This window comes from Sebastes fasciatus, chromosome 23 (assembly GCF_043250625.1).
Source record: "Sebastes fasciatus isolate fSebFas1 chromosome 23, fSebFas1.pri, whole genome shotgun sequence".
NCBI lineage: Eukaryota > Metazoa > Chordata > Actinopteri > Perciformes > Sebastidae > Sebastes > Sebastes fasciatus.
The window spans coordinates 9,600,600-9,628,242 of NC_133817.1; the positions used below are offsets into that span (position 1 = coordinate 9,600,600).

Here is a 27,643-nt window from a genome sequence, read left to right on the forward strand (position 1 = left end):
CACAACATACTGGTATTATACAATACTTTTGTCCATATTGGCCATCCTTAGTTCCTGAATTACACACACACACACACACACACACACACACTTGTGGCCTGAATCCAGCAGCACCATTAAGTATTGAGATAACTCCCACTGAAGAGAGTACGTTCCCTACCTGGTGACCTCCTTTTCACGTGCTGTCCGACTTTATCCGACAGTTTGCACATGGCTGCTCCCATCTCCCATCTTCATCTCACACACAACTCACCATCCTCCCACCCACACACACACACATATATAAACACACACACACAGAGGGAAGTAAATCACACTCCCTGCAGTCTTTCCAGAGTCTCTCGGCCGTGTTCTCAGCCTCTAACCAGACTTCAGATGCTGATTTACGTATCGCCGGTGCTCTCTCTCTCTGTTTCCCTGTCTGTCTGTGTGTGTTGTTGTGCTGAGTGGGTGATTTAACAGTCAAATGGAGGCCACAGTGTGATGGACACACAGACAGCAGAGAGGAGGGGTGCTGCTGCTGCTGCTGCTGCTGCTGCTGCTGGATGTAGGACTGCTGACTCAGTCATCCACTGTCACTCCTCTCTCTGCTCTGTTTCTCTTTGCTCACTTACGTAGCTTGTTATGACTACAGTGACTCCCCAGTTTCCTGCTGTAACTCTCTCCCTCCATTCATCCGTTCACCCTCTCATCCTTTTGACAATGAACTTGATCCACAGAGGAAGAGAGAGGAAGAGCCTTCTACATCCATCAGTCCAAACATCCATCACCATTATGCACACGGCATGGGGTTTTTATTTTTGGATGATTCATCAGAAAGTTGGTGAAATATCTCAACAACTATCAGGTGGATTGACATAAAATTTTGCACAAACATGCATGATCCCCAGAGGATGAATACTACTGACTTCGTGAGGTTGACTTTTCAATTATTGGATGGATTGCCTTGACATTTTGCACAAGCATTCAGGTTTCCAACATGGTAACATGTAACATCTAAGTACCGTATTCACCAGTAAAATGATTGTTCTGCTTCATCCCTTTCTTTCTCTTTTCTCTCTTCTTCATTTTCCTCTTTTCTTCCTCCCTTTCTCTCTCTGCTGTCTCAGGGATAAAAGCTTTTCCCAGACGCCAAAAATCGATCTGACTCAATCAGTCGGGCAGAAGACAGTCAGACACAAAACTCTTTAACCTTTTACTGTAGAAGCAAGATTTATGGTACAGTGTTTATATAACTTCTAGTCTGTACATATTAAAATAAAGACTGATCGATAGACGGTTTGAAGAGAGGGGAGTTAATTTATGTATTTTAATTGTCATATTAATAAATTAATTAAATGATAAACAGAAACTAATCCTGACATGTTGACAGCAAACGATTTTATGTTTGTGTCATGACTTTATATAATAATATTCCCTTTAAGAGGCATAAATCCTAAGTAGGACGGAACCTGCCAAAATCAAAAAATAAATGATCAAATAAATAAATGACTCAATAAATAAATAAATAAATGTGTCATTAAATATAGGAAAAATAATAATAAAAATAAATGTAGCAATTAATTAATTGAAATGTGACATAAATTGATATTTCTGTTTTAATTTGCTTCTTTATTTATTTATCTTTGTATTAATTCCCTTATTTATTTACTCTTCTGTTTAGTTTTCCCTTTTATTTATTTATGTATTTATTTTTATTTATTAAAAAAATATTAATTAATGGCTACATTTATTTTTAATATTATTTTTGCTGCATTTAATGACATATGTATTTATTTAGCGAGTAATTTATTTATTTATTCATTTTATTTTTTATTTTGGAAGGTTCCGTCCTCTATATATACCTGAAAGCTTTGTTAAATATAAATATTTTGCTTTCTTATTATATTATAAATAACCACAACATTGTGATTTACAGGTAAATGTTTGTATATATTGAAACTGACTGATATGAAATTATTGATAAATTAGCCGTTAAATAACAGAAATTGCATCAAAACCTCATAATTTTCTTTATAAAAAATAATACTAGTCTCTTTAAGTTACCAGATATTTATGTAATTTTGTTGAAAAACAAAAAAATTAAGAAAAAAAATTATATTAAATCATGAGAATCACTTGTATCCAATTTTCTGTTTCTAGTTAATTTGTTTGTTTGTTTTCTGCTTTATACATGATGTATTGTGTGTAAAAATGATGATTTTAAAAAAGTGACTGATTCAGCCAAAAACAACAATTGCATCTCTACCACAACACAGAGAGCTCTTATTGTGAAAAGGTCAAAGGTCAGAGAGCACAAACTGGACAGTTTTTCCTCTCCTGTGTGTGAAACTTTTTTTTAGCACCGACTCTCTAATCAGGTCTGTGTGTGCAGAGAGACGCACAATGAACCTTCAGCTCCTCTAACACACTCCTGCTGAAACACACACAGTCCATCCCACCGACCGCCCGCCCAGAGGTCAAAGAGCGAGTAACGTTATTGACTACGGCTTAACAGGAAAAGTTAACAATGTTTGGTTTGTCCGTTCTGGGCTACTGTAGAAACATGGTGGACTCCGTGAAGAGTCCCTATGTAGATATTTAGATGGCTCATTCTAAGCTAACGAAAACACAACAATTCTTATTATCAGGTGATTATACACTAAAGAAAAAATATTGTATTGAAAAAATAATTGTAATATGACTGTATGTTGTGTATTGATATAGTAGTAATATGTTGGTGCTATCTTGGTTTATTGGTGTTTTTTATGTATTTAATTTGTTATGTGTGTTACATTATTCAATAAAAAGTTAATTTGCAAATACAAACAATTCATAAAAACTGATGTTTAACTTTATATCGTAAAGCCATTACTGTAGCTGCAAATGCTCGTACAGTAGAAGACAAAGACAGGTGTGTGTGTGTGTGTGTGTGTATTTGCATGTGTTTGTGTGTGTGTGAGGACAGGTGTTTGCTGAATAGCGTCCATCTGTTCTTTTCTGTTTCTTTATAAAGTTCTTTCTTTCTTTCTCTCTACATGTCTGGACATGTGCTCCGGTGCTTTATCATGTAATCAAACTGGAGCTGGTCAGAATAAAAAGAGTTATCAGATTACTACTGTACACACACACACACACACACACACACACTACAGTCTACACGGCAATTAGACACACTTAGTAAATAGCTACAGACACAATGCAAGAGGCTGAAACTGGAGACCTTGAACACCATGCACTGCAGGATTGTTTCCAGTTTTTCATCAAATCTAATAAAGTAGCAGATCAGTTTAAACTGTTTTTATCTGCTTGACTTAATATTGTGAAATGTTTTCGGCTCAGTTTACAGTAAACAGGGTTGCGTCTTGGTGTCTTGGTTACAGAAGGTGAAGTAGCGCTGCCTCCCTCTTAGTCAGTTAGTTGACTAATCAGTCATTTCGGTCTCAGTCGACTAAGATTTCTTTAGTCGATTAATCGGTTTTTTATGCTTTTTTCATGCTGAATGACTTATTTCTAAGTAACTTCTGAGCACATCTCTGGTAAACACCAGATTTAAAGTGGTGATTTTGTGTGATTCTTTGAGTGTTAGTCGACTAAGAACTTATTTGGTCGAGGAGCCGTACAAATACGCTGCTGATTAAAAGGAAGATCAGATAAAAATGTTCCCTCCTGGATCATCAGCTGGAAACAAACACTCAGGACTCACCAGAGCTCCTCCACAGCAGACTGACCTCCAGCCGTCCGGAGCGTCGCATCACTTTGGGAAAGCGATAGAAAAATCCAGACACTCTTCTCAAAGTTTTGCCAAAGTTTTTGGCAAAGCCCATCGTTCATACACACACGCACACACACACGCACACACACACACACACACACACTGATACCGAATCCAGATGTTTGATTTAAATCCAGAGATAACTCCATGTAGATCTAAAATCATCCTTCACTGTCACCATGATGTGTCTCTGTGTCTGTGCTCAGGTCTGAACTGGTCCCTCCCATCTCAGCCACCCACACACACACACACACACACACACACACACACACACACACACATACACTGACCCCCGTCTGCCTGCCGTCCCTTGTTCTTGTTTGTTCAGTCGCTCTGACAGTTTGGTGCTACAAGAGACAAGATACATTCATCTGTGGCAGCTGATGCCACACACACACACACACACACACACACACACACGCACACACACACACACACTGTAGGCAGTTACAGTATTTTGCACAATGGTTCAAAATGAGCCTCCGTCCTCTACAATGCACACACTAAAAATCACTGGGACCCAGTTTGGGTGTAGTATATACAGTATATAGTATATAGTGATATTTTGGGTGATTTTCCGAAGCTAACTGTCTAACCGTTAAATAAAAATAAAGATATTTTTAGCTACCAAAGATCTTCCTTGTTGCCAGTGTTTTGATTAATTTTGTTAATATGATTTTTTATATTTTATATTAATTATATTTAAAGCTGACGTAGGCGAAATTGGAGCAAATATGATTAAAAAGAGTTATTTTTATAAAACGGTCGCTATATTGTGACAGTAGTACATGAAACAGGTAACCTGACAAAAATCATGTGCCTCTGTGTCCTCCAGTGCTCCTACCGGCATCTGCAAGATTTCACAGACCGGAGGAAAACAAGCAGTCAGAGCTGATCTGAGGTCTGTTGTCCATCTGCCGTCTATGAGAGCCGGCTGTCAATCACTCGCGAACTCCGACCAAACGGTCAAACTAGGCCGCGCTGATCAAATATGAATCAATATTATGTTACGTTAATGCCTATTTCTCGCCTCAAATGTTTTCAGAATCATCTTGTAATACATTTCTGAAATGAATTTACATTAATTTTTAACTTATTTTTATTCTTTTTTTTAACCAGGCAATATCGTTTCTGTTTAGTTTTTCTTTAAGGATATCGTTTTTATTTAGTCTCAGTTTACGAAAATATTTATCACGCTGCTTATTTTTGTTTAATGAACATTAGCCCACATACATAGTGACCATTTTGCTATTCTGAGATCCACAAATATACAAGTCTGCATTGAAGCTGCAGCCGTTATATGTAGAAGAAAGGAGTTCTGTCCCACTGGTGCTGAGTAAAGTGCTTGTTTTTCTGTTCTATTATGTGAATATCAGAGAGAGCAGATGGAAATCAACAGAAGCAGAGAGCTATTAGAGATAGTTTAACGGCCCACGACTAATGAACACACACACACAGTGGATCTGCTGCAATATTAAACCCCATCAGACAAAGACGTCCTGATCTGTGAGGCAGGTTTCTGTTACTTCATTTGGACGAGATGGACACAAAGAGACGACAGGACCAGAGACCCACCGAGAGAGACAGAGTCCAGGAAGTGTCCTCTTCCAGGCTCATCTGACCCACTTAACATATCCTGAATACATTAATTTACTGGGATGAACTACTGGGTTTTTATCCTGTACCAGTATCCATGTCACTGGTGGAATGTAACTAAGTACAATTACTCGAGTAATTACTTGAGTACAAATTTAAGGTACTTGTACTGTACTTAAAGAGTAAATGCTACTTTCTACCTCTCCTCCGCTACATTTCAGGAGAGAAATATTGTAGCTTCAGTTACTTTAAATGCGCACTAACACATGAAAATGTACAGCTGAAATGAGTGCTATATGCAGAAATTGTGCGTTTGAAACAAGCCGTTAGGATTTCTGCCCATTTGTGATGTCACAAATTCACAATATATATAGATCATTACGCGGTTTTAAACATAAACATTCTAAATGTGTCCCAGTTTATTTCCTGGATTCAGTGTATGTAAATAACATCAGCTGACAGGAAGTAAACATGGACCCAAGCTGTTGCCTAGCAACGCAATTCTGTTGCAATTCCGTTGAAATGCATTAAAACGGAGCGTTTCAGACAGAGCGTGAATACAGGTATATTCAAACAGACAGTATGAGGAAAATAAAGTTTTTTTTTTAACATTACAGCATGTAAACATGTTCTAGTAGAAACACAAAATACAAGTATGAACCTGAAAATGAGCACAATATGGGACCTTTAAGTCCAATGGAAGCCAGAATTTACTGAATATCTTTAAAATCATCCAAAAATATCAACATTTATAATGTACGCTGGGTCAAATCAACATGTTTGCAGCATTAGAAATTAATTTTTAAAAGAAATAACTGAACTGTGGCTCCACTGACTTATAAGTGACTGTTTTCTATGTGTTAATAAGTGAACTAGTGGCCAGCTCTCCTCTGCAGAGCTACAGGACGTTAACAACGACATGTTTCCCCTCCAGCTTTAATCTGAAATATTAGTTTCGTCCTTTTGAAGGTTGTTGGCATTCAGACGGAGTAATGGGCCTTTAACAGGCTTCCTGAGTGGCAATCAACTGCATTTTAAATGAGCCCACACACTTAATATATATACTCATAAAGTCCATCAGCTGCTGGTAAAACTGACGGGAAACACAGAGCTCATTGTGCAGCAATATTGTCTGTAAACATAACCAGGTTAAAAGGTTAAAAGGACGACAGCAGAGTAAGAAGACGGTTTGTTTTCTGTCTGTCAGCCTAGTTTTTATATTTTCTATATGACTTGGTGCTGTATGTTTTTGTGTGTTTTAGACTAAAATATCACAGTAAATTAAGTTCATACTGGTATTAGAAACAGATCTGGTCCAGTCAGTCTGTCTATTGATCTTAATTTATATTGATTAATATATATTAGGGTAGAGTGGCGTCGGTTGGGATACGTTTGTATCAACACTATATAACCATCCATTACTAACAGACTACTTTAAAGGGACTGTTTGTAAGAATCAGAAATGGTAGTAACAGTAAAACCTGTGGCTGTTAAGTCAACGAAAGTCAATGGCTTCCATTGGACTTAAAGGTCCCATGTCATGCTCATTTACAGGTTCATACTTGTATTTTGTGTTTCTACTAGAACATGTTTACATGCTGTAATGTTAAAAAAAACGTTTAATTTTCCTCATATTGTCTGCCTGAATATACCTGTATTCATCCTCTGTCTGAAACGCTACGTTTTAGTGCATTTCAACGGAATTGCAACAGAATTGCGTTGCCTGGCAACAGCTTCGGTCCATGTTTACTTCCTGTCAGCTGATGTCATTCACATCCACTGCAACAGGAAATAAACTGGGACACATTTAGAATGTTTATGTTTAAAACCGTGTGATGATCTATATATTGTATATTTGTGACATCACAAATGGACAGAAATCCTAACGGCTTGTTTCAAACCCAAAATTTCTGAATATGGGCTGTGTGTGTAATTCTCCGTATATTGAGCGTTTTGATAGTTTAACAGTATTTATATAGCACTTAAACCTGCTTTATAATATAAAAAACATGAAAGTCTCACTTTTTCAATATGGGACCTTTAAAGCTGTTTTTTTTACAGCCATCATCAGGCGTGACTGAGATTCTTCTTCTGTTGTTGTTGACATATTTAAATCACATTTAAAGCTACATGAGGGGACAGACGTGTAAAGAAAAGGAGGAAGTATAGGAGAAAAATATGCGACAGGTGTTTGAATATTCCAAAAATTCTCATTACAACACTAACAAATGGCATCCGCGTTTGGAGCCTCAACACACGAGGAAGAAGAATCTTTTTTCTATTTCCTCTTTCTATTGTTTGTCGGAGAGAAGTGGACACAAAGGAAGGTCCAGATTGTACTCAAGGAGACATGATTAGACCTAAACCGGTCCGTCTGCATAACCGACTGCATTCCAGCTCAGAGCCCTGCCTGCTGATGTCATCAAACATGTGTTCTCACCGCATGTCAGAGGCTGCTACCATTAAAATGTCAACGTCACTTAAGAACTAATTCAAATGATTAATGTGGTACTGTAAAAAGGTCAGCCAATCCCATTGTGAGTGAGCAGCAAAGCAAGGTGACCCAAAAAAACTCCAATTATATATAAATATATATAATTTACTTACTTACTTACTTTATATATAAAGTATTTATTTAGTTATTATTTTCATTATAGATTAATCTGTAGGGTATTTATAGTTTGATACAGTCTATTAAGTTAACAGTGATGTAAAACTCAAAAAAGCAGCAAATCCTCACATTTATTTCTTAATAAAATGACAAACAGCTGCCGTTTATTGGTTAAATACAATCTATTTAGTTAGAAGACCAAATTTTAAATTTTAAATATTGTATAATAATATTGTTTCAGCACTAAACTTCTAACCTAAAAAGGTGAATTAATACATAATAAATAAAAGCAGCAGGATCAAGTGGATTAATCTCTGCCAGGGTTGTAGCACCGAGGTCACCAACCAAACTCTGTTCAATTTTTAAAGTATCTTAGGAAATCAATAAAATCAACTTTTATTTTAGTTAATTTTAATATTTGTATTGTAACATTATGTTATGATCTGGTGCCTGGCATTTAATAATTGTGGAAAATACTGATTTATTTTCATATTCATGTAATTAATATAGTTTTCCCCATTAAACAGTCACATTTTGTCTTAAAAAAAAAGACTAGAATAATAAGTTAAAATCTAACATGTAATATGTCTCATCATGGAGTGTTTAATTCCTCTTTGTGTCAATATAAACCTCCCAAATTAAAACAAAAGTCCAATTAGACAAGGACATTGACCTATATTTATGCTCTTTGCTCTTAGGCTCAAATACCAAGATATCCAATGGGGTCAATATTGGATTTACACTCAAAAACACTGCTATTGATTACTGATTTATTGTAGAAATACATTTATGATCCTTTAAAAGGTCCCATATTATAAAAAGTGACATTTTCATGTCTTTTATATTATAAAGCAGGCTTAATAGTCCTATATAAATACTGTGAAAGTATCGAAACACTTAATCCACAGAGAAATACACTCAGCCCGTATTCAGAAACTCTACATTTGAAACAAGCTGTTAGGATTTCTGTCCATTTGTGATGTCACAAATCTACAATATTTAGACCATTCAAAGTTTTAAATGTAAACATTCTAAATGTGTCCCAGTTTATTTCCCGTTGCAGTGTATGTGAATGTAATCAGCTGACAAGAAGTACACATGGACTCAAGCTGTTGCCTAGCAACGTAATTCGGTTGCAATTGCGTTGAAATGTGCTAAAACGGAGCGTATCAGACCGAGGGTAAATACAGGCATATTGAAGCAGACAGTATGAGGAAAATAAAGTTTTTTTTAAACATTAAAAGGGACTGTTTGTAACTTTTTAAGCATATAAATTTACCGGGTCGGGATCCCACGCGCGCTCGCATATGCACGCTCGCGTGTGGCCCGAGTCTCTGCTCCTCTGCCTGCCTGCCTTCACTCACACACCGTGCGCGTTCTCGCTGTCTCGCTCCACATCTACACGTGAACGCGCGCACACCACACACTGCAGAAGAGTTAGTTTAGCTCTGAAAATATCTATTAAATGTACAGTGGACGTTTGTGCAGAAATAACTGCTGCAGCTCCTCCAGACCAACAGAGGTTTTCCGTGTCTTGTGAAGTGACGGGGCTCCGCAACGAAAAACGTTATCGCCTCGTTACCGACCGGTTGCCGGTGTCTTCCTGTTCCCTCCGGCCGCGGTCGAAAGGCTGAAGGAGGAAAAGCCAACACTAGGATCAGCATTGATTCATGGAGAGACCTTCGTCTGGTCAGCTAACATTACTGCCAAGCAGGTGAAATATAGAGTGATATTGTGGTTTTAGCTGACGTGTGTCGCCTCACTGTTTTGAGCGATGCTCGTTCATGTCTATGTAGAGCGAGCAAGCGTGAGCCCGACGCTGACTTTCGTTGACTTTACGGCCACAGGTGTCGCTGTTAACAAGCATTTCTGATTCTTACAAACAGTCCCTTTAAAGTATGTAAACATGTTCTAGTAGAAACCCAAAATACAGTATGAACCTGAATATGAGCATGATATGGGACCTTTAAACAAAGTTTGACACCCAGGTGAGTCTTCCTCTGAAGGGTCCCCCCTCCCACCAACCAACACACCAACCCATTCAGTCTTTACCTGCACAGGTGAGCCCCTGCTGGAAGATGTAGTGGCAGCACACATCACACCAGGTGTCCTCTCCTCCAGCCTCGAAGGTGTGTCCCTCTCCGGACTCCTCTTTCATCCTGGGGTCCCTCTCTCCAGGTGTGAAGATGGTCCTCACATCTGGAGGTCTGAAGCCTCTCTTCCTGCTCCTCTGTGGTCCACCTGCTCCTCCTCCTGCTCCTCCAGGCTCTCCGTTTCTCCTCACATGTGTCGGTGAACCCTCCGGTGACTTCATTTCGCTCCACGCCGCCTCCAGGCTCTCCAGGCTGGCCGGCTGAGGAGACACGTGTCGCCGCACAGCTCGCCCCACCACACCGCCCTTGTTGGCTTTGGAGATCCGCATCTTAGTACCTGGAGATGTGTTGACGTGAACAGTCCGCACGGTAGTCGGAGGGTCATTGGTGACCGGGGAGCGCGTCGGGACGTATTTGCGACCCTGGTGAACGACGTTAAACATTACGTACGCTTCTCATGCTCCACTGAGTCTGTACAGGTGAGTTAAACAGTGACCGACAGGTGCAGCGTCACTGATGACACCGACTGAGGAGTCAGTGTTTGTTGTCGGTGAGCAGATTGAGGCAGTCTGAGGTGTGCAGGAGAAACAGGTTGGATCTCATTTCACAGCAGCAGAGGCGGCGCGTTCTAGAAACAAGGACACGCCAGACTCCCTTTAAAAAAATGCTGATTTAAAGATTATTTTATTGTCAGGAAGCTTTTTCACTTTGCAAACTTGATTTAATTAAGTCACTGAATGTTTAAGATTGTCCTCTTTAATTCGGCATAAGTTGCATCCAAAATACAGAGTTTAAAGTAAAAAAACAAACAGTCAATGATCAAGTGTGTTTACTCTATGCCAGATCCCCTGGTTGGGTGCCAAACTACCTTTGAAAAAATGCTGATTTAAAGATTATTTTATTTTCAGGAAGTGTTTTCACTTTGCAAACTCGATTTAAATAAATCACCAAATGCTTAGGAGTGTCCTCTTTGATTCGGCATAAGTTGCATCCAAAATCAAAAAAAGTTTAAAGTTAAAAAACAAAAAAACAGTGAATGATCAAGTGTGTGTTACTCTCTGCCAGGTCCCCAACCAAACTCTGTGCAATTTAAAGATTATTTTATTTTGAGGAAGCGTTTTCTCTTTGCAAACTTGATTTAAATAAGCCACTGAATGTTTAAGATTGTCCTCTTTGATTCGGCATAAATTGCATCCAAAATCCAAAGTCCAAAAAAGTTTAAAGTAAAAAAAAAAAAAAAAAGTCAATGATGAAGTGTGTTTACTCTCTGCCATGTCCCCAACCAAACTCTGTGCAATTTTTTAAAACTATTTTAAGTCACTGAAATCCCCTTTTTTTTGTCAATTTACGTTTGTTGTAACAAAATGTCATATTCCCTTCTTTATGGTTGTGTGCCAAACTCCCTTTGGAAAAATGCTAATTTAAGGATGATTTTATTTTGAGGAAGCGTTTTCACTTTGCAAACTTGATTTAAATAAATCACTGAACGTTTAAGATTGTCCTCTTTAATTCGGCATTAAATTGCATCCATTACAAGCCCACATATAATTAAGTTTTAACTTTTATTTTGGTGTTACCTGTTGCATACTATGCAGAATTAGCCTTCCTCTGAACTCAAAGTTGAGATTTAACTAAAGCAAAGTGCTGTTACGGATTCTATTTATATGCCGAATTAATCAAAAGATAATATATGGGAGAAACATTGGTAAAGTAATTACAGAATTGAAAAATAAAAAAAACATTTGAATGGGGTTTTGTTGTGTGTACAATGTACAGTTCCTCATTTGACCACAAGGCGGTGCTGCTTTCACTTAAACAATTTTATTCAGCAAAATCAAGTCTCCAGAAAATAAGGCATGTATACATTATAATTAAGTCTAATTTTAACAACTCAGTTAATGATATCATATTATACATGTATTATATTATACATACATGGCCAAGACTTATCTTTGCAGCCTTGTACTTAAAATGTGTATAAATACATTAATATATCATGATATAAAATGGCTTTAATTGACCAGTTTATATTCCAAAAGTCAATTTCTTTCTGCTGCACTTACAAACATTTTGATAAATATTTTAGAAGTCATGTTAATATTTATTTGTAGCAAAATTAACACATTCAGACATCACACACACACACAATTTCATTAGCACATTCTTACAAAAGTTTAAAAAAAGATAAGCTACTTGATGCATCACTCAGAAAGCCCAAATTTTAATTCATTTTCATGAAAAAGTGCAAGTGCTAAAAACATATTTTTGGCTTAGGAAATAATTTTTTTTGTCCAGCAAACTCCAGCATAAATAATGCTTATTTTAAATTGCTACAGTTACCCTACATCTCCCTAAAAAACACGAAATACATTTAACGAAATGACACTTAAAATCACGTACAACTGTAGTTATTAATAGCATTAACATAGTTTTGTCTTTGGCTTAAGCTCCTTGTAAGACATCTGGCACAAAGAAAGACCTGAATAATATAATTATTTATGAAAAGAATACCCAGATAAACAATTAAATATGATTCTAATGCATGCAGCTACAGATATGTTAATGCTCGTCAGGTCCGGGTTTTATGTGCATGTAAACAGAAGTGGCAGAATACAAAATATGTGTGTCCTGAGTCTGATTTTGTTCCTGTTCGTGCCGCGACAAGAGCACTTAATTCTGTTCACTGTCGTCTTCATCCTCACTGTAAAAGGCTTCCCCCTGTGAAAGAGAAGGGAATGTTAATATACATTTTTAAAGGTGTTATGGGTCAAACTAATTGTTTCAAAAAGATATTTGTGTTTTACGTACGTATCCGCCATGCTGCTGCGCCCAGGGTGAATAATAATGCTGCAGATATCTGGCTCCGTGGTCAAGCAGTCGGTTCCTGGGCAGCGTGATCACGTCTGACAGACGACTGGTGACCTGAAACATGTTCAACAGTTAGTCAGCTGACCCAACCTCTTTAGTTTAGGTTTTAAGTAAGTAAGTAAGTAAGTAAGTAAAGCTTTATTTATATAGCACCTTTTAAAACACACCATTACAAAGTGCTTCACAAACAAGAAGAAACATAAAACAATGAAAAAAAAAACAAGGACAAATTACAATATGACACACAGAAACGATGAAGAACAGATCAAACTAAAACAGACAAACACACATGTGGATGAGGCCTATAGAAAGGGTTGCCTATAGAGATGGGTTTTTTAGAAGCTGCTTAAAACAGTCCAGAGATTCAGCAGCTCTAATAGATTAAGGAGGTGAATCCAGAGAGTTGGGGCTCAGACAGAAAAGGCCCGATCACCTTTTGTTTTGCAGTTTGAGCGGGGGATGGATAAAAGGCCGAGATTAGAGGATCAAAGTGTTCGACAGGTCGAATATGGAACAAGGAGATCAGCAATGTAACTGGGGGGAGAGGTCATGCAGTGCCTTAAATGTAATTAGCAAGATCTTAAAGTTGATTCTGAATTTTACAGGACGCCAGAACAGGGGTGATGTGAGACCGACAGCTAGTTCTGGTTAATAGCCTGGCTGCTGCATTTTGAACCACCTGTAGGCGATTTAAAGCAGATTGACTGATGCAGGTGTAGAGGGAATTACAATAGTCTAGACGGGAGAATATGAAAGTGTGAATTAAAAGTTCAAGATCAGATTAAGGTTGTTCTCACCTCACAGGTGACGGCGATCTGGGTTTCAGTAGCAGCTTTTGGCCCCGGAGAGTCGGGGTTGGGGGACCTGAGGCCCATCCTCTCGAGGAGGGTCGATATTAGCAGCTTGAAGAAACTGTAGTTCCAAAAAAGCTCTTTGGCGATAGCAGCGTTTTTCAGCTCCTGCGGGAGATAAGAAACATTTTCTTTAGGTTTAGACTCACAACAAACACAAAGAGAATACAAAGAGGTGAATAAACCTTTCGGCATCATTTCGATCTGTTCATACTGCTGTAACGACACGTGGCTTTGCTAGATAAAGTGAATACAGCCGCCGAATGATGTCATGAACCCAGCCACGACGGCGTTTGGTTTTCCGAGGTATCTGGGACTTCCACAACATGTACAAAACGAGCAACAGTGGTGTTTTTGGTCCCTCCTCCTCCTCCTCGACTAAAAAGTCGTCTATTTGTGAACTCTAGAGCTACCAGATATGGTGGACTGATTACAAACAACTTCCAAACTTTTGCCATAAAAGACTTTCCTCGACATGATCCAAAAAAAAAGGTTGAAGGGAACTAGATTATTTATGCAGGTTTTCTCGTCAGAGGAAAAGTAGTTTCTTACCCTCTCGTTCAGTCTGTCTCCACTTTCCCTCAGCAGCAGGGCGATCATTCTCTCCACGTTATCATCTATTGTACACAACAGAACACATGATTATCTATCAACATCCAAAACAACAGGGATTAACGGGTTGAAAGGGTTGAAAGAGCTCAATGTACCATGAGCAGCTACAGTGCAGTAATATTTCATATTTTCCAGTGCTCCTTATGGTTTGAACGCAAAAAATCGTCAAAGAATATTCTGTATTTTCGTTTTGTTTTCGTCCCCGGTGTAAAAAAAGGCCTGAAGAATATTAAAATGTTCTTGCATAAAGCCCGATATATCAGCGTCTTTGTGTTTTATAGTGTAGGGAGGAAACAGAAACTCACCTTCCGGCGAGTCCGTCTCTACTTCTGGTGGAAGAAACTGGATTTCATCAGCGAGCTTCGCCAGCCTACTCGCTGCCTCTTTCAGCTCGTCCTCTTCTTTTACTATAGCTGGAGGAAATAATAAAAAAAACACAGATAAAAAGTTTAGAGAAAAGAAAACAATTCCAAGCTTGTATCTTAAACGGGTTTTCCCAAAGAATAAAAACACATCATCCTGAAAAATTCCCCAAAATGACCATCTCTAAAACGTCACAGTGAAACCACGAGGCCTGACTCACGGCTGGTAACAAACAGGGAGAACATGTGGCAACACGTTTATGACAATTAAACTTCTTGACTCAATGTCAAAAAGCTGAATGTTATTGCATATTGGCAAAAGGTACAGAAACTAGATGACGTAGATAGTTTTTATGACTAACCGGGAGGTGATTGGAAAATGTGTCATGGAAAGTAAAAGAATAGTTTCATCCTAATTTCTGATGTGGATCATGTAAAAATAACTATTCATTGTTAATTAATCTGTTCTCAAATGTCTTGTTTTGTCCTAAGATATTCAGTTTACCGTCATAAAGGAGTAAAGAAACCAGAAAATATTCACATGTGTATACATGTACACACTGTATATACTCATCCAGTCCATGTATATCCATTCAGTATTTATATATTTGAACTATTTGTATTGTTTACAACTTACAGAACACTTCACCTGTATATAGTTATTTTATTTTATTCATATTTTATTGTTGGTCATTGGTGCTTTTTATATATATTTATATAATATTTATATATACGCCTATTTTTTCACTACTTGTGTACATATCAGTCTATTTTTCACCTTTTGTCTGTCTATTACTTATGTGTATGTTGTTGTCAAATAAATCTGATTCTGAAACGATGGTTCATGGTGATAAATTAAAATATGACCTGCAGTCCTGGGCGTCTTTTGTATTGTGTTTTTATTGAGTTTTGATGTATTTTTTTTTTTATTGTGAACACTTTTATTGCTTCTATTCTTGTGCTTATTGGATTTGTGAATGCTTTTAAGGACATATAGATCGGAAAGAAAAAAAATATATATTATTTTTGTGTGTTTATCATCTTAGGGATTATGTGTGTGTGTTATGTGTGAATGTCTGTCTGTCCTGTTTTCTATGACATCAGGGACCATGTTGGAAATAAGTGTTTACATGTTGTCCCTGGACTGTTTTTTATCTTCTATATTCATGAATCAAATCAAAAAATGTGTTAGTTTCAGATCTGAATGTAGTGGGTTTATCTGAAGTTGTATCTCAACACTCACCAGGTGTAAAACCACCAGATCTGTTGTCATCATTTGGCTTCGGATCCATTTGGTACGGTTCGTCGTCTCTTGTCCGAGATGGGATGCAGCCGAAAATTCTCCGCAGATGTTTCAACCCTTTCCTCTTCCTGTCCTTCTTCGTCTCCCCTTTCTCAGTCTTGTCCGGCGTCTGGGGCGAGGATGATTCGTTTGCGTCCGTGCCACCGTTTACTAAAGCCGGTGTGTCCGGTGTAGGTGACTCTTCTGTGGTCCGTCTCCTCTTTGCGTAGGCCATGAGGAGCTTGAACTCCACCGTGTTCTCCATGCTGTCTGTGTCTGAGGTAGATTTGTGGTCACAGTCTTTGCTGCCGGCGTGGCCGTTTTGGTTAGAGAAGGGGTCGTGGATTTCCACGTTTCCGTTTGCCATGTCAGTTTACTGAAAAGAAAATATATAGATAAAATTAAGATAAGATAGAACTTTATTAATCCCGAAGGAAATTCTTGTGCCAGAGATTGCTCAAAAATACAACAAAATTACAACAAGTTCAAGTGTATAAAATAAAAAGTACTATTTCTAGCACCAGTGCCTAATAGAATAACAATTAAGTAAGATTAATTTAGTAAAATGAGTAAATAAGATAAGATACGTAAAATAAAAAAGGTAAAGTAAGCTAACAAACAAGAAAAATAAGTAATATTTGTTGTAATGTTGGACATTAATATTGCACACAATAAACAGTGATATTGCACATGAGAATGTAAAAAGTAGTATTGCACATGATATTGATATTATATTTGTACTCAGTGTCCGGTGTTTTCAGCTGTCCAAGAGATAGAGCTCAAAATCATGAATTTTAAGCTAAATAAGTGTTAATTATGACGCGATCTTGCCATCATTTGTTGCTCGCATGTTGTTTTTTTAACATAAATTGTCATTATTCTGCAAGAAAAGTCAGAATAAACAATTTTTTTTGGTTGTTATTGGAGATTGTTTTTTGTCAGGTCTCCCATGGAAAAGAGATTTTAACCTCAAGAAAACTTTTACCTGGTTAAATAAAAATGAGTTGGCCGAAAGAGAATTTGGTTCCAGCTTCTCAGATTTGAGGACTTTGGGAACTCCCTTTGATTTACTGCAGACTTTTTCAGACTTTTCTAGACTTAGCAATTAGCCAATTAATAAAAAAAAAACATAGTTACACACACCAATAATGCTGTGATAAACATTTTCATACATTATTATCATTTCTTTGGTCTATTTTGGTTCATATTTAGGACTGCAACTAATGATTATTTTAATTATTGATTAATCAATTGATTATTTGTTCTATAAAATGTTAGAAAATAGCCTGATTGATCATGATAAACAATCAAAAGCCCAAAAATATTCATTTTATAATGATATAAAACAGGAAAAAAAACATAAAATCCTCACATTTGAGAAGCTGGATGGATTACTCAATCATCAGAATAGTTGCTTATTAATTTTATGTTTATTACCTAATTAATTGTTGATTAATTTATCTCTACTGACTCTGATGTGTTCTCTTTTGTGTTTATGTTATACTGCCTGTATTTTGCAAACCTTAATAATTGTGGAATAAACCTGTTTTCATACTGTATGTTATTAATTGATCTAATCTATCAATATTTATGCAATAATTGTCAGTTTTATGTTTATTTTAGGTCATTTTTCTTTTAAAAAAAAAAAATTAAATTGTGAGACAAAAGGTAAAATTGAGACAAAGTAAAAATTATGAGACGAAAAATTCAAAATTGAGACAAAAAGTAAAAATTACGAGACTAATAATTGTGGAATAAACCTGTTTTCATACTGTATGATATTAATTGATCTAATCTATCAATATTTATGCAATAATACTTCAGTTTTATGTTTATTCTAGGTAATTTTTGTTATATTTATGTCACTGTTTCACCTCATTTTATCACCCTCTGGTGATAGTAAATGGGAATTACACTACACAAGTAACTTGGATCATGTAAAGGCATGTTCGCATTAACTATAAGCCTTATAACAACCTGTTGTTTCCCCTAAACACACAACAACATACAGCCAGGAGTTTAAGAATAAGTAAATTAACTGTTACACCATATGTTTAATTCCTAAAAACACAGTTTCAAAAGTTGCCAAACTAATTTAGTTTCACTGTAAAGTTTGAAAACGTTATGTTACGATTGTTTAACTGTAACAGGTCAACATCTGTAAAAGCACACTTTACAAAAAGCATAATTAAGTTTGTTTGACAGCACTAAATTGGCCTTAACTAGATTTAATCCATTCTACTTTTAAAGTAGTATTTTATGTATGTGTATTATTGAAAAGCATAAAAAAAAAAGTACTTACGGTCCAAAACGATTAAAAAGAAACTAAAGTATCCACCAAAAGACTACTTCCACGTCCACTGCTGGAAGCTCACTACTCTCTTCCTCTCTGCTGTTTGAGTTTTAACACTTGTGTGTGCGTCGTCGCGTCGTCGACGTCTTACGTAATGACTAGTGATGGGAATTCCGGCTCTTTTTATTGAGCCAGATCATTTGGCTGAGGTCACCAAGAAGAGAAGAGCCGGTTCTTTCGGCTCAAAAACGGCTCTTCATTTTACCACATCTGCCTTTTATAATTCAGCCAAATTTAGCACTGTTTTGACCTATGATTAGTATGTGTGCACATATATCACTTAAATTATTCAATATAATTATACTAAACCTTTTAATTTCCTGAATACCATAATTTTACATGCTGCTTCGTTTCCGACTGTCACTCATCTTGTCTGCTATTCGCGCACCGGACTGCACCGCAACGCAACAGAACGCACCACACCGCATCGCAACGGAATGCACCGCATCGCAACGCAATGGAACGCATAGCACCGCGCCGCAACAAACAGCACCGCACTCCTCTCTCTTTCTCTCCTCCTCTTCCTCCTGCTCTGTACCTGTAGACCGTCATCACGCCGCACACCCCCGCCCCTCCCTGCTTGATGGTATGATTCTTGTCTGTCATCACCTGATTGGTTGCACGGACATCAGTAACACAACATTCAGTCACAGGCAGTGCATGGAGTGCCCGTTGCGTGGAGAAGATTGTCCTATCATTCTGCCTTGAATTAATAAAAAAAAAAAAAAAAACGGCTCTCGGACGGGAGAGCCGGCTCTTTGAGCCAGCTCGTTCGCGACTAACACATCACTAGTAATGACGTAGCTAGAATCTTATGTGAAACTATGCTAATTATGTGCTCGTTTTTACAGTTTTGGTTTAATTTTCTGTTAAAAATCAGCAAAAAAATCAGCATCTTTTTTGTCCAAATATCATAATTTTTTAACACAGCCTAAAATATAATAGATGTTTTTTAAGTTTCTGTTTCTAATAAAACACAAATCTGAAAGTGAAACTGAAACGTGACACAGCAAATAAAAAAAAAAAAGTGTTTCAACTTTATTTATTCTAAAATGATAAGGTTACTCAAATGATGTTACAACTGTACAATCTGGCATGCTTTGTGATTATGCCTCTGAAATATATATATATACATGTTTTTATTTTCTTCCCATAAACATTTTTTTTAAATTCCCCACAAAGTAAAAAGGTGGGGATTTTTTGTGATGGAAACTTCCAGAACCTCTTTGTGTTGTTTAAAAGACAGAAGACAAAGCCTGCTTTTGTTTTGAGTGACGTGTCAATATCCTTGTTCAACATCAAAATACTTTCTTTTTGGCACTAAAGTTTTGACAAGAGAAAAGGGGAACTGAAAATCCCCAAGAGGAAGTTTACATTCTTACTGACATTTAACCCAGTACAGTCATGATCAATAAACCACGTTGGGCTCCTGCAAAGAGAACCTAAAATGACTTCTTGTTGAAATCTTCACAGACATGTAACCTGCACTTGTTTTGACGACAAATATCCTTCCTCCTTTTCCCAAGAAGTGGTCCATTTCTATCCATTTACTGATATTACACATCGCTGCAACGTCTGACGCATGAAAAGAAAAGTGCAACGCAGCAGTTCAGTCTAACTGTAACGTGACTCATCACCAGCATGCTGACTCAACAGTCACGTTACACCTCACTCATAGGCTAGTAAAATAAAAGAAACACCTAAAGATCTTAAATTCAAGTTTGATGTTTCTGTCTTCCAAATATGTATTTCTTTGAATTTATTTATGTGGTGGTTCCAACAAGGGGTCGTGGGATGAATCTAAGGGGTCACCAAATAATTAAAATGAGAGAACAACAAAAAATATATATATTTCTGCCTCCAAAAATCCTCTATTTTTTCCCTCTAATCTCCTCAGGCTGCTAAAGGTTATTCAAATAAAGAAAATGTATGAAACTGGTCAAATGGTAGACATAATGCAACCGTTGATAAAGGGTTTGTCCCTTGTGTTGTGATGTGTATGTAGCGTTTGTGTACTCAGATAAATCTGAATGTTCCAGGAAAGCACAGATTGTCCTAATGTGTAGTTACATTTCTTATTCCCCTCACACCTGCACTCTGCTCAAACTAGCTAATCACAAAGTAACTCACTTGTGTGAATAGACAATGCTTTCTCACACAAGCAGGGTGGAAGGTGTGGGTCACAAGGTTAAATCCAGGTTATAAAGAATGCCGTAGTGAGGGAGCTCTTTGTCTTTTACACTGACTTTGTCTGCTGTATGGACCCAAATGCATTTGCTGAATAAATTGTAATGCTTCTTAACTGAATGACCCGAGACTTTTATTAAATAATTTCTCCAACAGGTTGCAAGATTTTGCTTCTTTTTACGGGGTCACAAGTTAAAAAGGTTGGGAACCAATGATCTAGAAAATGCTACTGAACCCCATTTCCACCAGTAAAATGAAAGTAAAAAGATGAAAAGTTAATCATGATATAAAAAATGCACTTGGTAAGTCAACATTTTGGTTTACAAAGTAAAAACTGTGAGACAAAAAGTCAAAATTATGACACAAAAAAATTAAAAATTGAGACAAAGTCAAAATTATGAGACTAAAAAATTAAAAATTGCGAGACAAATGCTAAAAATTGAGACAAAAAAAATTAAATTGTGAGACGAAAGGTAAAAAATTATGAGACAGTCAAAATTATGAGACAAAAAGCAAAATTATGAGACGAAAAATTTAAAATTGTGAGACAAAAGGTCACAAAATTATGAGAAATTCTAAATTATAAGACGAAAAATTAAAATTGTGAGACGAAAAATTTAAAATTATGAGACAAAAAGCCCAAATTATTGGACGAAAAGTCAAAGTTATCACCATTATTATTCATCTTGACTAACTTTTCATCAGTTTTTTTCTTTTACTGGCAGAAACGTGCTTCCATACAACCCTGTAAACTTGAATTATAATCTAAGTGCTGAAATAAACCAGCTGATTTTGTCAGCTTCTGAACTGTTCGGCTCTGGTTTTAGATTTATCTAATTTGTTTAATTATTGATTTTCAAAGTTTCGACCTTTAATAACGTGATCTGAAACTTGAAGCCACGTTCGGCCGATAGACTCAAAAAACTACAAGTATGTTGAGATTGAAAGTTTTGGAAGAATTAACTTTAACATGGAAATTTGAACATCTACAGTTCAGTCAGCAGAGGACGATTAGGTGAAATGATGCTGCTGATAATGAGTTTACTCATCCTACCGCAGGTATGCTTGACTTTAGTAAACTAATGGCAGTCAACACGTCTAGGGAGTTTCCAGCTGTGACTCTGCAAACCGTATTTGACTTTACAGCCACCTGAGAAATCTCTCAGTCTCGTGTCACATTCGGGTTATTTTTTAACTCCGTTATATGGGTGACAGTTCATTTCCTGTTGCATACTAAAGTGTTACAAGGAATTATAAGAAAAACCAGCAGGACACAGTGAACTTGTGTTTCAGTATGCCGGTAAATGCAGGCTCGTCATTGTTTATATTCTAATGGTTTTATACTCGGGTTGAAGTTTAGGGACAATAAATAGTGAAATATTCTGCAGTGTGAATTTCTGTAGCACAAGACGAGAATGTAAAAGAGATTAAACTGAAGTAGAGTCTCATGTGTGAACTTTACACACCCTGTATTAACGTCTGATAATGATTTACAGAAACGCGTTGTGTACTTAAAAAGTGATCAGATATTAAGAAACCCAGTGGCTTGTAAATACTCGATGCTGATGTACATGTTCAAAGCATCTTTCCAAACTTCATATTAATCATTTGTGGCAGGAACAAAAACATTTAAAATCAAGATACTGCATATTTTGACTGGTATGTTTTGGTTGGGGTTTCAGTTTGTTACACTCTACTGTACATTTTACCTGTCGGCTTATTATTTGTAATTTAAAATTTAATAGTTTCTGTTACACAAGGTCTTAGTTGAATCATCTCTTGTAAATTTAGATGTGTTTTTGATGTATTATTGTCTCTGTACTCCTGCTCCTTTGGGATTTTACTGACATTTTATTGTGTAATACTTGAATTGTTTTGAGATGTTTTATCATTGTGGCTTGCTGTTTGGGCTCAGCGTGCAGATATGATGCAAAAGATGAATAAAAAAACACATTATAACTGCACATATGAGGCATCTGAATGTTTAAAATGTGCATGGAAAATGATTTCTTCATAATGGCAGTTAGTTCCCAGTTTAAATAAATGTTTTTGGCTTAAAATAAAGAGGAAACACAGTTTGGTAACTGTCCAATAGTGGATTTCGCCACAAATCAGTCAAACAGGAAATAATGTCGGAGGCAAAACAACAGCATCACATCTTCTTTTAACAAATGAATAAAATAAAACAATAAACTTCAAGTAATCCATCCCATCATCATCATCATCATCATCATCAGCGGCAGCAGCAGCAGAAAAATAAGAAATACAAAAGCAAAAGAAAACCACATGTCCAACCTAAGAGGAAACTCAGGTAGAAATCATTTAAAACTATAATAATTTAATAGTTTAAACAACAATAATGCCATCTTTTATGCCATTACCAGAAAATAATCCCAAGGAAGGAGGTAAGAAAATGCCATGCATAAACCAACGCTGATGAGAGACACAATTTAATACAAAGTTCCTACTCAACAAAAAGAGTGATGATAAGAAGCGTGTCGTTCAGAGCGGGCCGAGCTCATCGCCACAGTCACTTCATAGAAAAAGTCATTCACAGAGTTCAGTTTTGATGTCATTTACACACATTTTGTCTGTTTTATCGTCTCCAGACACTCAGAGGAAGGTCTCTGTGTTGGACGTAAACGGTGGTAGCCATCGTAGAAGTCCTGCTTCATAAACATTTGCGGAAAAAAAATAATATTTTGACAGAAAAACTTAATCTGAGAGGCGTGAAATGTGGATTTAATCGAGGAATTAGTCAGAAGTGCAGCAGAATATCTCATATATCGGTAACAAAAAGATGTAAGTAACGATTGTTGTGTAAATTTTGGATTGAAATAAAAATAAAAACATAATTCTATTTTTTATACTGAATTTAACACTTAAAATACCCCCCCAAAAATTCATTATCTTAATTTATACCACAACGATGGAAACAAATTCTGACTGGATGGAAAGTGTCTATTAAAATTATTTTTATGTCTAATTAATTACGTAAATCAAAGCCATGTTTAAAAAATGAAAAAGTAATTTATGATTACTGTCATTTTTTTTTATTAAATGTTTTTCTTTTTAGTTTTCAAGTTTGATTGGCATTAATATTTTCTTTTTTTGTTTTCACAGACTTTTTAAATTTAATTTAATTTGTTTTTATTTGTACTTTTCATAGTGGCTTCTGATGCCACTGATATTACATGTATTTTCAGCAATAATGTCTCATAATATGAAAACACTGTATTGTCGTTTACCGAATAAAAATTTGAATTACAAAAAAAATAAATGAATAAAATTGGATTGCCCCTTTAAAAGACAATTTTTCCAATGTTAATTAGGTCATTTAAAAATTAGGTCATAAAACTTTCCCTACGCAGGTTTAAAGCCTGACGGCAACAGATGAAATGTGTCAAATGACTCATAGAAAAGTCTGTTGATTAATACTGAACAATAGTAGCAGTTGAAAACGGGATTTCCAACCAGATTTCAAACATAAACGCACATGACGTTGAAGCCTTCGGACTTCTACGATGGCTCCAATCGGAGTCTTTAAAACACTTTGGGGGGAAAGCAGCTCCTACTTTATATAAATTAATTTAGTTGACAACAGCTTATATCAAAAGAGACCTCACAGGGTTGTTTTTAAAAGTTCAATCCATCGACTCACATGCAGCAAACAAAACAAAAGAAAACATAAAATAACAAGACAATCATAAACCCAACCAGCACTGAAGTAAAATTGCACATTCAATACTCCTCGGTGCCAAAGTGGTCGACTATGTTAAAAACATTAATGTAATGTAAACGATTAATATAGAAATGCAAAAAAGACGTCATCTATTCATATTGCATTGAATATGGCTCAGATTTTTCTCTTCTTCTTGGATAAATGCTGCAAACACACGCACGTACACACACAAACACACGCACACACACACATCTGTAGTCTGTAGTACATGCTGCACAGAGTGAAGACAGTTTCTGTTGCAGCTGTACTGATTCTCTTTTCAGGATTGATATGGAATGAGGAATATTATCTCACACACACACATACACTCACACACATACACGCACACATACACAAAAGCTGCATGTGAAAAGCCTCGTTGGGTCAGGAGTACCAGATACACACTATGAAAAGTAAAATATGTGTTTGTGACGGCAGCTGGAGAGTCAGACGCTTGAAAATGAACAGGTTGGTGATTGTGCGTTACAACGCCTCGTTTCTAAACAGAGTCTGGTCTGTCCTCCATAATCAACTGGCTGCTTTGTGGTTACAGTTGAATTAATGTGTTGCTTTTTTCCTCCATACCGGGCCGATACTGTATATTTCTGATTTTTATAAACCATATCTGGCAACCAAATGCTGTGATCAAGATTAAAGATGAAAAGGGGAATTGTGTTTTTCCTGTTTTTAGCTCCAACGCTGTGGAATAAACCAGTAAGTTCCCAACCTGTTTCAGCTTGTGACACCTTAAAACAAACACATTATAAACTGGGAGCAGTTTTGTAATTTGAGGTTTTTTTTAGAGGCCTGAAAAGTATTTCACAAGAAAAGAAAAAACATTTGAAAAATGAAATATATATTTTTCTTTCTATATATATATCTCAAACTTTTGACCACTCCTGTAATTGCTGTGTTCCTGTTTCTGGTATTTTTATGTGCATGTGTGAAGCAAGGTGCTATAAAAAAATAAAGTTTCCTTCCTTCTGTACTTATATTATACTTTATAATGTTATCAAAGCCCTCCGTTGACCCATTAATGTGGACGCTGAATGAATCATCATGATGGAAACAGAGATTTAAGTGAAAACAAAACCACTGTGATAGATTCTGGGAACATTACTGAAACAGATACGACACTACATCCGTGTAATGTCTTTGGCACACAGGTTTTAAGGGGTAAACACATATAAAACTTTAGTATTCATGTCATTTTGATTAAATTTCAACATAAATAATCTGCTTTGAAATGCCTTATCAACACATTTTTCTTACTGAGTGAACCAACTCTTCAAATATGAATTGTGACCAACGTGTTTTCATGAGTTCGGCTCCCAAACGACGCGGCGTGAACTCGCGGCGGCTGCTCAAAGTGCACTTTGCATCCTGAACCGTTAAAAGTCTTACGATCAATCAATCACTCCGTCAATCAATCAGCACAACCAATAAATAGAATAAATAAATACAAATAAATAGTTGACCATTAAAATCTCCACTGCAGCGCTGCTGAAGAGCCGAAGCAGTTCACTCCTCTGGTCTGTCTCGTTTACGTCTCCGTCTGCAGAGACGAGCCGGACTCGGTTCCTTTTTTAACACTTTTTCTCTCCCAGGTTCGTCTCCACTACGAGTGTGTGAGAGTCCAGAGAGACTGAGTGAGAGTGTGTGTGAGTGTGAGAGTGTGTGTGTGAGCGCCTCAGACAGCCGTCTCCAAGTCTTCGTGGGTGGCAGAGGAAGAAGTTTGTTGGGCGTTGAGGAAGGTGGCGAGCTCCGAGTCTCCCTCCGCTTGGTCCGCTGCTGTCTTCCCCTGGTGGACACACACACCGTCACTACGATAAAGAAAGAGGAATGTAGGGCTGCAACTAACACTTATTTTACCAAGTTTTTAACAACACAATTTACCAAAACTCAAATTGACGTATTTAAATAACTTGTTTTATCTAACGAACAGTCTAAAACCCAAACGTATCCAGTTTACTACATAGAAAAACAAAGAAAGTCAGAAAAACGTCACTTATAAGACGCTGAATCAGTACATTTTGGTCATTTTTGCTTTAACCTATTAAAAATCTGACTTAATTAATACATTAATTAATGCGCCATTTGAGGTCAGACTTCAGAGAAAACACAACCTCTCTTTCGCCTCTCTTTTCCTGTCACTCCCTTATAGCTACTATCAAATAAAACGGACCTCAAAGGAAGGAGTGATTGTTTCTGTTTATTTATTTTCTGCACTCTGTGGTTTCCAATTTAATATTTCCTTGTTTTAACAGGGTGGGAAGTGATTGTATTTTGACAGCTGGTAAACCCAGAACAAGCAAACAAACAATAGATCGGAGACAGATTAAATTCCTTTATACAGATCAAGTCAGGTCGGGATATCCCTGCACTGAGGCAGAGAGACACACCCTGGCAGCCGTTAAAGTATTTGTAGATCATTTACATGTTGGTCCTCTAGATATGACTCAGCTAGACTTACGGGAAGTGTTTGTGTGTGTTTGTGTGTGTATTTACCTGGAAGTTGGTCTTCTCGAGCGACGCCCCGGCGTCTACAAGCAATCGACACACGGCGTGCTGCTTCTCTGAGGCTGCTTTGTGCAAGGCAGTGTCACCTCTATACCACACACACACACACACAAACATAGATGGTGATCAGATAAGCTGTGAGGATGTGCAAATTAACCTTCTCTTGAAAAGTGTGGTTGTAATCTACAGTTAGAGATTACTGGTACACTGACCACACTGACATAAAACAGAAAGCAAACTGACAAACAGAAAACCACACCGCAGATAAAAGAAGATTTCTCACGCTATCAGTGCATGTGATTCAATGATGATCTGATAATATATACAGTATATACACACAGAGAAAAAAAAACACAATTAAAAGTAGTCAACATACTTCTCTCTGTCGGTCAGATCCAGAAGTACCTTAGAGCCTGATGAGGGAGAACATGAGCAGATTTTTACACAGTGATTATTCAAGAAAACACACATTTACTCATGTTAAAGGAGTACTCCACCAAGTATAGCTTTGCACTCCTATAACAATGTCAAACTCATGATGAACGGTTAAAGAAACATGCAGCAAAAACAGTCTTTTTTATTCCACACAGTTTTCTTCCTCGTCAAAACCTGGCGCCTACATTACCCACAATGCACCTCGATGGCTGACAGTTCGGTTGGAGATTCAGGTGTTGTGCTAGTAGCGGCTAATGTAGCCTGCAGTGGAGATGAGCAGCGATCTACAGAGGTCTCACGTCTTTCTAACTCCACGCCAACAGATTTTTAAATATCAAAACTTGTAGTCTTCCGCTCCAACCGACGCTGACTCAAGTGACATCACTTGAGGACATTTA

At 36.9% G+C, this 27,643-nt stretch overlaps 3 protein-coding genes across 9 annotated transcripts in view; all 3 read right to left on the reverse strand.

Annotated features, from left to right (window-relative positions):
• Positions 1–10,582, reverse strand: part of rassf3 (Ras association domain family member 3) — a 66,949-nt gene extending 56,367 nt beyond the window's left edge. Inside the window, exon 1 of one of the 2 annotated variants that reach the window (XM_074626209.1) lies at positions 10,014–10,582. In XM_074626209.1, the coding sequence (XP_074482310.1) occupies positions 10,014–10,497 (484 nt within the window). In that variant the 5' untranslated portion in view covers positions 10,498–10,582. Of the gene's footprint in view, positions 1–3,685; positions 3,917–10,013 lie in introns of those variants that run through there. The other variant, XM_074626210.1, reaches the window with a different exon arrangement.
• A 1,559-nt stretch (positions 10,583–12,141) lies between these two features.
• On the reverse strand, positions 12,142–18,460 carry LOC141762217 (uncharacterized). The gene is made up of 7 exons (XM_074626212.1): positions 18,332–18,460; positions 15,991–16,405; positions 14,691–14,792; positions 14,326–14,390; positions 13,720–13,881; positions 12,863–12,976; positions 12,142–12,772 (listed from the first exon to the last, which is right to left on the reverse strand). The coding sequence occupies exons 2-7, from the start codon at positions 16,394–16,396 to the stop codon at positions 12,725–12,727; spliced, it is 897 nt and encodes a 298-aa protein (XP_074482313.1). The 5' UTR covers positions 16,397–16,405; positions 18,332–18,460; the 3' UTR covers positions 12,142–12,724.
• Positions 18,461–25,218: 6,758 nt separating this feature from the next.
• dgki (diacylglycerol kinase, iota) overlaps positions 25,219–27,643 on the reverse strand; it is a 75,407-nt gene continuing 72,982 nt past the window's right edge. For 5 of the 6 annotated variants that reach the window (XM_074624881.1, XM_074624878.1, XM_074624882.1 and 2 more), the window contains 3 exons: positions 27,187–27,223; positions 26,799–26,898; positions 25,219–26,091 (listed from right to left, as the gene is read on the reverse strand). In XM_074624881.1, the coding sequence (XP_074480982.1) occupies positions 25,981–26,091; positions 26,799–26,898; positions 27,187–27,223 (248 nt within the window). In that variant the 3' untranslated portion in view covers positions 25,219–25,980. Of the gene's footprint in view, positions 26,114–26,798; positions 26,899–27,186; positions 27,224–27,643 lie in introns of all 6 variants that reach the window. The other variant, XM_074624883.1, reaches the window with a different exon arrangement.